Source organism: Ranitomeya variabilis, chromosome 2, assembly GCF_051348905.1.
Source record: "Ranitomeya variabilis isolate aRanVar5 chromosome 2, aRanVar5.hap1, whole genome shotgun sequence".
Classification (NCBI taxonomy): domain Eukaryota; kingdom Metazoa; phylum Chordata; class Amphibia; order Anura; family Dendrobatidae; genus Ranitomeya; species Ranitomeya variabilis.
In genome coordinates this window covers 702,505,515-702,518,595 of record NC_135233.1, presented here as the reverse complement: position 1 = coordinate 702,518,595, position 13,081 = coordinate 702,505,515, and the positions used below count along the sequence as shown (strand labels likewise).

Genomic DNA, 13,081 nt, shown 5'->3' with positions numbered 1-13,081 from the left:
CTGGCAAATTTAAACAATTTATGATTTTATTAGTGCACATCATCTAAAATGGCCACCATCATTTCACACTTGGCAAAACATTATATCAGCCACTGAAGGCTCACATAACCTCAGTAATGGCTTGCACGTGATGCCTTGCAGAACATCAAATGGTATGGCACAATTAATCAGAAAGGTCTATCTTAGCCTGTATAAAAGCAAAGGCAGGGAATACAGCAGCTGTTTTAAGATGAATCTGAATTGCAAGGGGACATCAGAGGAACGATTTTCATCCGTTTTCTCAAAGTCACATAGTTAAAGTCACTTCGACACTACCAAGGCTATGTTTGCATTCCAAAAAAATCTTGAAATCAGATATATAGTCAAAGCATTCATAAGAGAGTGTTATACACATCTTTTCAGGGCAATCAGGAAACGTGCGATTCAACGTAATTTGATACAAATTAAATTGTTAGGAAAAATCTGAAAAGCGAATTGAAAATTCACAATATTTGCAATATATGTAAATATATACCATATATATTCACATATAAGCCGACCCAAGTACAATGAAGGAAATAATTATTTGATCCCTTGCTGATTTTGCAAGTTTTCCCGCTGATAAAGACATGAACAGTCTATAATTTTAAGGTAGGTTAATTTTAACATTGAGAGATAGAATATCAAAAATAAAATCCAGAAAATCACATTGTATCAGTTATATAAATTTTCTTGAATTTTGCAGTGATAAATAAGCATTTGATTCCTCAGGTAAACAAGACTTAATTCTTGGTGGCAAAACCCTTGTTGGCAAGCACAGCAGTCAGACGGTTTTTGCCACCAAGTATTAAGTCTTGTTTTCCAGAGGGATAAAATACTTAATCCTCACTGCAACATGCAAATAAATTGATATAATTTATACAATTTGATTTTCTGGATTTTATTTTTGATATTCTATTTCTCAATATTAACAATAACTTACCCTTAAAATTATACACTTTTCATGTCTTTGTCAGTGGGCAAACTTACAAAATCATTGTGTGGAGGGCAGTGAGTATTCATTGCTATATAGTTGCTTGCACAATGTCAGCCACAGCCGCTGGGCGGTCACGTGTGACTGCTACTTAAGAGGAATGAATATTCACCTCTCTCCACTCCCACTATTAATTTCTCCTAAGTAGCGGGAAAACTTGATCGCCCGGGTGCTGCAGGAAGCCAGCGGCTGCGTCTGACACTGTGCGCGCTATTACAACGAAATTAATATTCACTGCCAGTGCAGTGAATTTTAATTTCTCTTTTAGCAGCGGGCACAGGAGTTAGCTGCAGCAGCTCCCCCTCCATGTTCTGGACCCTCACTTGAGTGTAAGCCAAGGGGGCATATTCAGAACAAAAAAACTTGTGCTGAAAAACTTGGCTTATACTCAAGTATATACAGTATGTATATATCTAAATACAGTATATATATGTATACATATATTCACAACAGATGAAATAAGTGTTAAACGCATCAGCACTTTTATAAGGAAATATTTTTCTAATGGTGCTATTAACATGAAATTCTCACAAGATATCGATAACAACCCACCCAATCTACACAGGCAAAGAAATCAAATCATGGATTCGATAAATTAAGTTATGTGTTATAATGGTAAATTATGCAGGGAAAAAGTAATGAACACATGAAGCAAGAGAGGCGCAAAAAATCATTGAAAATCATGACACCAGCTGAAATCTGAACCAGCTGAAAGAGAATGTCCAAAGTAAACTAACTGTAAGTAATGCTCTTAAACCTCCACACAAGACTCCATAGCTCCTCAAAAAGCATGTTCAAATGCTTTTAAAGTTTGCTAAACAACATTTAGAAAAGCTTGTGAAATACTGGGAGAATATAGTCTGGTCAGATGAGACCAAAATATAACTCTTTGGATGCCATAATACACAGCATACTAAAACACCTTACCAACAGTGAAGTTTGGAGGTGGCAACATCATGGTGTGGGGGTGTTTTTTTCAGCATACAGCACTGACAAGCTTCATGTAATTGAAAGAAGGATAAATTAACAAATGTAACAAGAAATTCTTGATAAAAATCTTCTGCCATCTACTAGAAAGATGAAGATGAAATGAGGGTGGACATTTCAACAAGACAATTATCCCAAACACACAGACAAAGAAACTCACAATTGGTGTTAGAGAAAGAAAATAAAGCTGCTAGAAAGGTCCAGCTAATTACCTGACCTGAAACCAATAGAATATTTATGGAAGGAACTTAAGCTCAAAGTTCACAGAATGAGCCAAAATCATACTTGAGCAATGCCTGCGACTAGTTTCTCCATACAGGAGGCATCTTGAAGCTGTCATCACCAACAAAAGTTTTTGTATGAAGTATTAAATAGACTTCAGCAAGCGTGTTCAATACGTTTTCTCTGTGTCATTTCTCATTATTACACATAACTCAATGTATGGACATTTATTGTTTGATATCTTTGCCTATGTGGATTGGATAGTTTGTTACCAGCACCTGGTGAGAATTTCATGTCAAGCGCACCTTTACAAATATATTTACTTAGAAAATTGTTGATGTATTCAATACTTATTTCTCCCGCTATGTACATTCATGGTTTAAAATGTTAGTGTTAGGCATCAGGATTCTGCCTCTGTGGTCTCCCATTCAGGTTCAGCAGCTGCGGCTGCTGCTGAGCATAGACGTCGGTCCCTGTGTCTTGCTCAGGCTCGTGGTGTTCGCTTGGTTACTGCTGGCTCTCCAGCCAAGTCTACTGTAACCAGCAGCAGAATGTCCAGAAATCACCTTACTGAGCATGTCTGTGATGTGGTGTCTTCTCATTGGTGGGCAGATGTCAGCTGCTCTGGTGATGTGGCAGCACGCGGGCAAGCTAGTATCATTTATGTGTGGCTATGTGAGTGGAGGCTCTACCACTCTGTCTGCAAATGTACAGTATGTCTGTCTAGCTTTGGGACTGTACACGTAGGCAGGCAGCTAACGTCATTGGGGGCAATTCTGTATGCGATTGACACTGCTCTGTTGCAGAGCAAGGTTTTCCTCCTGTTTTTCCTGTAACGTTTAACAGGGCTTAGCACTCTGTATACATTTGCTCAAAACCTCTCTGTGGAGTAACAGAGTTTGGTGCTTGGTGTTCCTTTCACATTGTGTGGCATTAGCACAGTGTGTCCAGGCAATCGCTCGCTGTCTGTTCCGTCATTGTTCACACTAGCAGCAGTTTTACATCTCTGCATGGTGGACCCTGGGTTGCGATTGCACTTTATTATTTATTTTATTTAGTGCAATCCACCAACCCTAGCAGTTATCAACCCTGAAATTGTTCCAGAAAATGAAGTATTTCTCATAAAAATATTGCAATTACACGTTTTTTTTAAACACGTTTATTTCCTTTGTGTGTATTGGAACAACACAAAAAAACCAGAAAAAGGCAAATTGGACATAATTTCACACAAAACCCCCTAAATTGCCGGACAAAATTATTGGCACTCTCAACTTAATATTTGGCTGCACACCCTTTGGAAAAAGTAATTGCAATATATCACTTCCTAATACGACCAACAAGCTTCTTACGGCTCTCAACTTGAAATTGAAGTTTGCCTTCTCCCAACAGCAATTTTTAAGATCTCTCCACATGTGTTCAATGACATTTAGATCCGGACTACTTCAGAAATTCTCCAGCGCTATTGTTTCCATTAATTTTTGGGTGCTTCTTGCTGTATGTTTGGGGTCATTGTCCTGCTAGATGACCAATGACCTAGGAAGCAAACCCAGCTTTCCACAAGACTCTTTCTCAGAAGGATTTTGGATTACTAACTTACATTTTGCAAACTGCAGTTTAGCTTTCTCATTTCTATGTGTCAGCAGTGTGGTACTCATGTGTCTCCTGCCATAGCATTTCACTTCATTCAATTGACAACGGATAATTCGCATTAACACTGATGCACACTCAGCTTGCAGACCAGCATGAATTTCTTTGGAATTTGATTGGGGCTTCTTACCCACCATCCAGACGATCCTGTGTTGCAAACTTTCATCAATTTTTTTTCTCTCGTTCACATCCAGGGAGATTTGCTACAGTACCATGGGTTGTAAACGCCTTGATAATGTTGTGCACCTTGGACAAAGGAATATCAAGATCTCTGGAGATAGAGTAGTATCTTTGAGACTGTTAATTTGTTTTAACAATTTTGGTTCTTAAGGCCCCGTCTCACTTAGCGACGCTAAAGCGATCCCGACAACGATACGACCTGTCAGGGATCGTTGCTGCGTCGCTATGTGGTCGCTGGTGAGATGTCAAACAGTGAGATCTTACTAACGATCGCAGCTGCGATCTCACTGTTTGACATCTCACCAGCGACCTGTAGCGACCTGTACAACGATCTCACATGGGAGCTATTATGACGATTCAGTGTCTGAGTCATCAACGAGGTCGTTGGTAAGGTGTCAAACACAGCGATGTGTGCTACCCAGCGGGACCTCAACAATCAAAAAAAGGTCCAGGCCATTCCGACACGACCAGCGATCTCACAGCAGGGGCCTGGTCGCTGCTACGTGTCACACAAAGCGAGATCGCTACTGAGGTCACTGTTGCGTCACGAAACTTGTGACTCAGCAGCGATCTCGCTAGCGATCTCGCTTAGTGAGACGGGGGCTTTAAGTCCTCAGACAGTTTTCTTATCTTCTTTCTGTTCTCCATGATTAGTGTGGCACACACAGACACAATGCAAAGATTCAGTCAACTTCTCACCCTTTTATCTAGTTTCACGTGATATTTTCATATTGCCACATCATTTACTTGTCACAGGTGAATATGAACAAGCATCAAATGCTTGAAACAAAGTTGTTTACCAACAATTTTAGATGTGTGCCAACAATTTTGTCTAGCCCATTTTGGGGGTTTCAAATTGCCTTTTTTTTCCTAATTTTTTTTACGTTGATCCAATACACACAAAGGAAATATACAAGCGTAATTGCAATCATTTTTTGGGAGAAATACTTCAATTTCTCGAACTATTTCAAGGGGAGTATCAACACTTTCCGCTGTGACTGTATATATATATATATTTATGATGTGATTTTTTTAGATACCCTATTTTATCAAGAGATCAGTTCTTGTCCAATGTATGATCATGATTGGTACCTTTCTTTGCCGCTGCTGGCTCTTTAGGTTCTTTTTGTGGTGTTTCTGCAAAAACAAAATGAATAAATAAATAAGAATCTATCTGTATATCTATGTAATTTTTAGATATTCCTCTTAGTTAATACAATTTAGTTGTTGACAAGAATTCAATCACACCGGCGCTCACCACTGGGTAGGTTGATTTGCCCCAGAAGAGGGGCTGGTGCAAGGAGAGGATACCCCCCAGCTGATGGAACCTAGAACAGAATATGTGCCAATCCTGTTTCAGAAAAAAGATTTTTTACTACAATATAAGATGGCGTGCTAGGGGGTGAGTCAGCTAAGATGAAAAGTGGATCAACACTTCTGGTGGGTCGACCACAGTGATACCGATGAACTGTCCTGTTAAGGATATACGCACTGATGTCCCGTGCGTAAGAGAAAACATACAACAATGATATAGGCGACCCCTTACTATAAACTGCACAGGACGCCTCCAGGGTAAGCGCTACATTTTTGCACACACCTGTGCAGTTTATAGTAAGAGGTCGCCTATATCATTGTTGTATGTTTTCTCTTACGCACGAGACATCAGTGCATATATCCTTAACAGGACAGTTTAACGGTATCACTGAGGTCGACCCACCAGAAGTATTGATCTACTTTTCATCTGGCCACTTAGCTGACTCACCCCCTAGGGCGCCATGTTATATTGTAGTAAACAATTTAGTTGTTAGTGTTTGTGACTCCACAATATAGGCAAATATAAGAGTTGATTTCTGGGAGAGTGAGTAGGTGAAACCTACTTTCATCAAAGTCTAAAGTGGCTGCAGCAGCGAACAATGTGCCACTGCTGTGGATAGTGATAGGCTTCAAAAATCATACTCTGTCCCCTTAGGGGAAGGAAGAGAGGAGACCACAGGAGGACCAGAGTAGTGTCATAGTGATGATAGAAATGGACAGCAAACTATTTTTTTTTGTTTACAACATGCTGAACCTATTTTAAACAAAATAAAGAGGAGGACAACCCCTTTAATTATGACTTATGAACAAAGATGTTCGGCATTGCATCATACATACCACAACATCTCAGGTAAATAAATAAATATACATATATTTTATTTTTTGGCACGCATGATTGAAAAATAGGATTATTAAAATAAGCTTGCAAAACAATTTAAAATTTTGTTGCAGTCACATTTTGTGAGGTCAATAGCTGCACTTAAAATGTCAAGAATTTTCTTTTGCCTTTTCTAGAAAATATAAAAAAATTATTTTACAAAAAGAAATGTAAAAGAAGTGCAAAAAATGTCAGTTATGGCTTTTAGTGTTGCCCATGCCAGGATTCACACTTTCTCTGAAAAGACTGCAGACTAGCCTTGGTTTCTTGCAAGTGTGACTTTGTGTTACAGTTGCAATATATTGCAGATCTCAACTTGGCAACATAGGAAATCATTAGATCTAATCTTACAACGTGTTGCTGTGATTTAAGTGTCATGTGACACACATACACACATGCCGCACAGATACACTGATGTTTGTTTGCAGGCTGTAGTGGTAACATCATGGCTGAAGCCCACATGGTCACTGCAGCCATTTACTGACCTCAGAAGTTACTAGCATCTACATCAGCATCGCCACTGACCCCAGAGATTTTCTGTAGTACAGTAAATTTAGAATATGCAGCACGTAGGACAATTATTTATGTTTCAATTTGAAAAAGACAATATCCCCCAATGAAAATATCCTAAATATCTCCCAATGAACTGTTAACTCTTCTATACCAATGAGATCAGATCTTGACATAGATAATGTTGCTGGAACCTTTTAGTTTCAGTAGGCTCTTTGTATTGTTTTGGTAATTTGTTACCCTCCTTTTTGCCTTCCCTTGTTACTCTGCTTTGTTACCCTTAGTTTACTGATCACTTTTAAGTATTAGTATGCAATTGACATATCTTATGTCTTTATCATGTAGACATTTTAAGTGTTCAAGTATTACTTTACTTTCTATATATCTAATGGTAATTTAAATATTAAGCACATACCTACATTCCTATGTTTCTAGCTCATGACAAAACATTAAAGTGACTACCTTTTTTGAGCTCTGATGGCTTTTCATGTTTCTTCTTTGATTCTGTAAGATCTTCAAATTTTAACAAAAGGGTCTCTGCAAAACATCAATAGGAAGCAATTGTCAGTGAATATATATATATACCTTAATAAACACAGACTTTTTTGTAATTGCTCCCTGTGAATACAGTAGAAATTCAGGAAGTTGGCTGTTATTTTGCTGAACTGTAGAAGGTAAACAGCTAATACCTCACCGCTGACCTCTCCAGCCGTACCGCTGCATGCTGACCACCATCCAGTCCTCAGTGCTTCATCTTTCCACCACTGCATGCCAGATCTCCAATGTCTTAATACTAAAACAGCCCTTCAGGCCATGACCAGTCTTCGGAGGTCACTTTGCGTTGTATGGTTGTGGCACACATCATGAAGTTATGACTTGCATGGCCATCTGACTCCTGGTCTCTGCTATAAATCCCATATTAGAGTAAAGACAATGGAGATGCAGCATGCAATTGCAGAGAGAATAGGTCCTGCAGTCCCAACAATGGCCAGAAGGACGGCTGGAAATCTGAGCAATGAGGTGAGAATTAGTTTTTGTTATTATTTACATCTTACCTTTATTTTGCTTCATGATCTAAGGAACATTCAATTCACAGAAAATAACTTAGCTGCAAGTTTAATTTCCAATGAAAAATAGTGCAATGTTTTCCAGATTTGCTCATCTCCAGTAAATACAGTTGCCATGAAAATTAATCTACCCCCACTTCAGATTAGGTTTATAAGCAAAATATGCAAACTTTCTGCTCTTTTTAATAATCTGGCAAAACAAGAACAATGTAATACATTTAACACTAAACCAAATGCAACTTTTCATGGCTACTGCAAGCTCAGAAGTAATCATCCCCTTAATAACAAGCATACTTAGCAGTTCACCCTTTGGCTGACTTCATCAAATGTTGCCCCAAAATTTGGAGAGATCTCAGTTTACAATATGAGCTTACACTTTACAGGTGTGTGAGAGAGGACCCTGCTGACAACAAGAGCCCACACTCTACAGAAAAGAGAGAGACTTACATAGGGATGCTGGAGATGGAAAACGACTTTGCCATATAAACTGTGATCCATTGCGAATCACTTGATCTGTAAAGACCTAGATAGTGACCCACATATACGAGGTATGATAATCCCTAGGATGCCATAACTGCAATGCATCATGGGGAGGCTCATGTGGAATTTGATGGTTCAACAGTGTTGGAAATGGTGATGGGTAATTTTTTTTTGTATACTGCAAACCAAATCTCAAAATGTTTGAATTTGCATAAAACCATGAATTTCAGGAAATTCTACTCAAACTCTGAGGATCGATTCGATCATCTCTAATACTGTGTACTGTACAGTTGCTGAGGTGTATACAGCAGTCTTTGCCTGATACAGTCTACTGTGATGTATAAAATGGTGACAACTATTTTTGAGTTATTAGTGCAAATCAAATCAAACATTGTTTGAATTCTACGGGACATGCGGATTACAGGAAGTTCTACTTGAATTTGATTTGCGTCAAATTGTTTTGATCATCTCTGGTTTAGTGGTTTTGATTGCAACTGTATTCAATTTTTTTTACAACATATATATAGTTACCTTTCTTTGGTTCTGCCAGTTCCTCATGTTTATTTTTAGTGTCTGTTAGCTCCTTATGTTTTTTCACTAGAGTCACTGTAATGGTAATACATTGTGTTAATGCAACTTTCTTAGGCTGGTCATGCACATGACAACCCCATGAAACCTTGTTTGGCCCAGAGAAAACTCACTCAAATATCATATGAGGATACTTTCTTGGTTTGGGAAAGCATGCATGTGTTCTGAAGGTGTATGATGGGAAACATAAATTTTCAAACATTTCTTCCATTAGCATATCTCTCACAGGAGCAAAAGAATTGGCTGATCCTTTTCTCTCAAAACATCTTCTGTAGGTGTAGATTTCCCTTGGTCAATGGAGTAAGCCAAAATTTATGCAATGTGCATGATCAGTTTGAATTTTAGCAGTGTCGCCTTGTTTTTTTTAATTCATGAGTTCGTGACTCATTTCAGATTTTTGTCCATATTTTGAATATTGACCAAGCTTGCTTCAATAGCTTGTTTATTCTCGCTCTTTTTTAGGGTACTGTTCAGATTGATAATGATATACCAACATTTCTTTGTCATAAAATATTATGTAACATGTTACCGTTAGAAGGTTCTGAAGGCTCATCATGTTTTTTCTTTGGTTCTGTTGGTTCTCCATGTATTTTCAAAGCCAATTCTGAAAAGGTAAATGTTTGCAATTAGTGGTCGAATAGCATTATTATTTTTTCTGTGTTATGTGCTAATATTTTGTGCCATACCAAATGACAAGATATTTGGTTACCTTCCTTGGGTGCTGGTGGCTGCTCCTGTTTCTTCTTGGGTTCTGTATGCTCTTCATGTTTTTTCATTGGAGGCTCTGCAAACGTATTCAAGATTCATTAATACTGTCCTAAAGTTAGACAGTGTGAAACTAGATCAGACAGGCAATTTATCACAGTGCTGCACATTGTGTTATAAATTTGACATCTGTGGATAGACAAGGTATTTAGAAATTTAGATTTAGATATTTTTCTTATACTATCTGTTAAGTTACATATAATGTATGGTAGACATTATTAATATTATCATAAAAGTAGATGAGACAGGCAGAAACTGCACCAAATTTTTACTGTCATGCAGATTGTGTGATCAATTTAGCACATGTTGCTGGACATGTTAAACACTTTTCCTTACACCAACTCTTAGCGAACATGTTATACATCAATATTTTTCATAAATACTTAGTTACCTTTTTTGAGTTCTGCTGACTCCTCCTTTTTCTTCATGGGCTCTGTTGACTTTTCCTCTTGCTTTTTCATTAAAGGATCTAAAAAATTATGGGAGATTTATTAATACTATTCTAAAGTTAGACTGAACAAAACTGCAGCAGGCCAGACATGCATAAACCACAGGAGATTTATTACAATGGTGCGTGGTCTCACTTAAAGTATATGATGTATTTGGACTATAGGCTAGGCATATTAGACACTTTTCCATCTTTTAACTAGCATACTCTATAACAAATATTTGTGTCAATACTTTACAGAGTACCTTTTAGAGACAAATATTTTGAAATTTGAATTCTCCAGGTTTAACATTTCTTTAAATTAATTTGTGTCAAATCACAATACTGCATGGCCAACAGTTTCCCTGAAAATACATGTGCAACAATTAGAGGTCTCTAATACCTCATACTCTCTAACACAAAAGCAACCTTACTAATGTTACAGTGACTTGACCATAGAAATGGATGATTACTTGATAGTAACAGCACAAATACAGATGAAAGACAAACTTTTCATGTTTTTTTAATTCAAAATTGTTACAAAAATGAAGCCTCTTAGTTAATTGGGATCAAAAAGACCATTCTGTGCAGGAGACTGTCTGTGATGAGTGATATGCCATATATTCTATAATGCCTCAGATTCCACTTTGCTAATACACATGTAGGAGTCAAAGGGGGCCAACTGTGATTGCGCTTGATTTTACTAATTAACATATGGTAGATTCCAGTGATGGTGGTATGAAGATGACACAGACAGAAGAGGGCCCCTGTGTGTGACAACACAGCATTTTTTCTTAATTAATCACATGTCTATTTTCAGCAAGTCAGGGGGAATAGACTGTTATATGTTGACTTTGGAATTAATGTGTTTCTTTCTGGTTGGTCAAGAAAACAGACTATAGTTCGTATAAGCCTGTAATATTGACTTGTAAGTTGACATTTGATGTAACATATTGTGCTATTATCCTGGATGATTAGCGATGTTTGCTGATATGCTGATTAGATATTGTCTAGGCCAGCTAGTTTATTTACCTGCAAAATATTAGAGGAAAAACTATGCAAATAGATTACAGAATCAAACAATGCGAGTGGATCTCATTAACATTTTTCCCCTTTACCTGTTGACTTGAAGGACATTTGTTAACTATAAAAAGGCTAGATACCTCCATAGACAAAGATTCAGCCAAGACATTCAAATATCCAAAGAACCAAAGACTCTCTACTGGACAGCAGCCAAGACATCATGGCTCCATCACGATGGACATATATTTGTCATTCTACAGGATGTCAGCTTAGGGAACTACGGCCTCGGCTGGAAGTATACAGATCTGCTCCATTGACCATCACAAATCCATGGATGGGTTTGGGGTAGTCAGTATTTGGATTCACTGGTCACCTGAGCCCCATGAATACGTTTGTGGGGGCCAGGAATGAAACCCATTGGTCACCTGGCTCCATGGAGATGTTCGGAGAAGCCAGATTGTAACCCTCTGGTCAACTAGCTTTGTACAGCAATAGACCGTCAGCTTCCTAATCTTGTTGTTACCTCCTCTCTCTGTGAATGCCACAGGTGGGGCAGTCATCCCTGGAAGCTCAGAAGTCACAGCTGTTCTTATCCCAGCGAGTCAGAGGAAGCGTGAGACTCTGTAATTTGCACCATACTGGGTATTTTGCTGGGACTGTTCTATGTGTTATCTGCTTGTTTCGTGGTTGTATAAAGTATTGCCACACTTTTTTACCCTCACTGTCATGATTCTCAATGGCGAGAGAACATAGCCCAGCATATATGAGAACTAGCTCTTGGAAGATGGAAACTATACTGACCATGAACTAAACCTGCCGCAAAACTAGAAGTGGCCGGGTAGCATGCCTACGTTTTTTAACCCTAGATGCCCAGCGCCAGCCGGAGAACTACCTAATCCTAGCAGAGGAAAAGACAGTCCTGGCTCACCTCTAGAGAAATTTTCCCAAAAGGCAGACAGAGGCCCCCACATATATTGGCGGTGATTTTAGATGAAATGACAAACGTAGTATGAAAATAGGTTTAGCAAAATCGAGGTCCGCTTTCTAGATAGCAGGAAGACAGAAAGGACACTTTCATGGTCAGCAGAAAACCCTATCAAAACACCATCCAGAAATTCCTTTAAGACTCTAGCATTAACTCATAACACCAGAGTGGCAATTTCCGATCACAAGAGCTTTCCAGACACAGTAACGAAACAGCAGCTGTGAACAGGAACAAAATGCAAAAACACACAAGGACAAAAGTCCAACTTAGCTGGGAGTTGTCTAGTAGCAGGAACAAGCACAGAAGGCTTCTGATTACATTGTTGACCGGCAAGAAACTGACAGAGGAGCAAGGTTATATAGCGACTCCCACATCCTGATAGGAGCAGGTGAACAGAGGGGATGATGCACACAAGTTAAATTCCACAAGTGGCCACCGGGGGAGCCCAGAATCCAATTTCACAACAGTACCCCCCCCTCAAGGAGGGGGCACCGAACCCTCACCAGAACCACCAGGGCGATCAGGATGAGCCCTATGAAAGGCACGGACAAGATCGGAGGCATGAACATCAGAGGCAGTGACCCAAGAATTATCCTCCTGACCGTATCCCTTCCATTTGACCAGATACTGGAGTCTCCGTCTGGAAACACGAGAGTCTAAGATCTTTTCCACAACGTACTCCAACTCACCCTCAACCAACACCGGAGCAGGAGGCTCAACGGAAGGCACAACCGGTACCTCATACCTGCGCAACAATGACCGATGAAAAACATTATGAATCGAAAAGGATGCAGGGAGGTCCAAACGGAAGGACACAGGGTTAAGAATCTCCAATATCTTGTACGGGCCGATGAACCGAGGCTTAAACTTAGGAGAAGAAACCCTCATAGGGACAAAACGAGACGACAACCACACCAAGTCCCCAACACAAAGCCGAGGACCAACACGACGACGGCGGTTGGCAAAAAGCTGAGTCTTCTCCTGGGACAACTTCAAA

At 39.1% G+C, this 13,081-nt stretch overlaps 1 protein-coding gene across 1 annotated transcript in view; it reads right to left on the bottom strand.

Annotated features, from left to right (window-relative positions):
* Positions 1 to 13,081, bottom strand: part of LOC143807646 (uncharacterized) — a 1,106,746-nt gene that overhangs the window by 82,838 nt on the left and 1,010,827 nt on the right. The window contains exons 144-149 of the mRNA XM_077289447.1: positions 10,041 to 10,118; positions 9,594 to 9,668; positions 9,414 to 9,488; positions 8,828 to 8,902; positions 7,212 to 7,286; positions 5,141 to 5,185 (exon numbers count right to left, since the gene is read on the bottom strand). Coding sequence (XP_077145562.1) covers positions 5,141 to 5,185; positions 7,212 to 7,286; positions 8,828 to 8,902; positions 9,414 to 9,488; positions 9,594 to 9,668; positions 10,041 to 10,118 — 423 coding nt within the window. The remainder of the gene's footprint in view (positions 1 to 5,140; positions 5,186 to 7,211; positions 7,287 to 8,827; positions 8,903 to 9,413; positions 9,489 to 9,593; positions 9,669 to 10,040; positions 10,119 to 13,081) is intronic.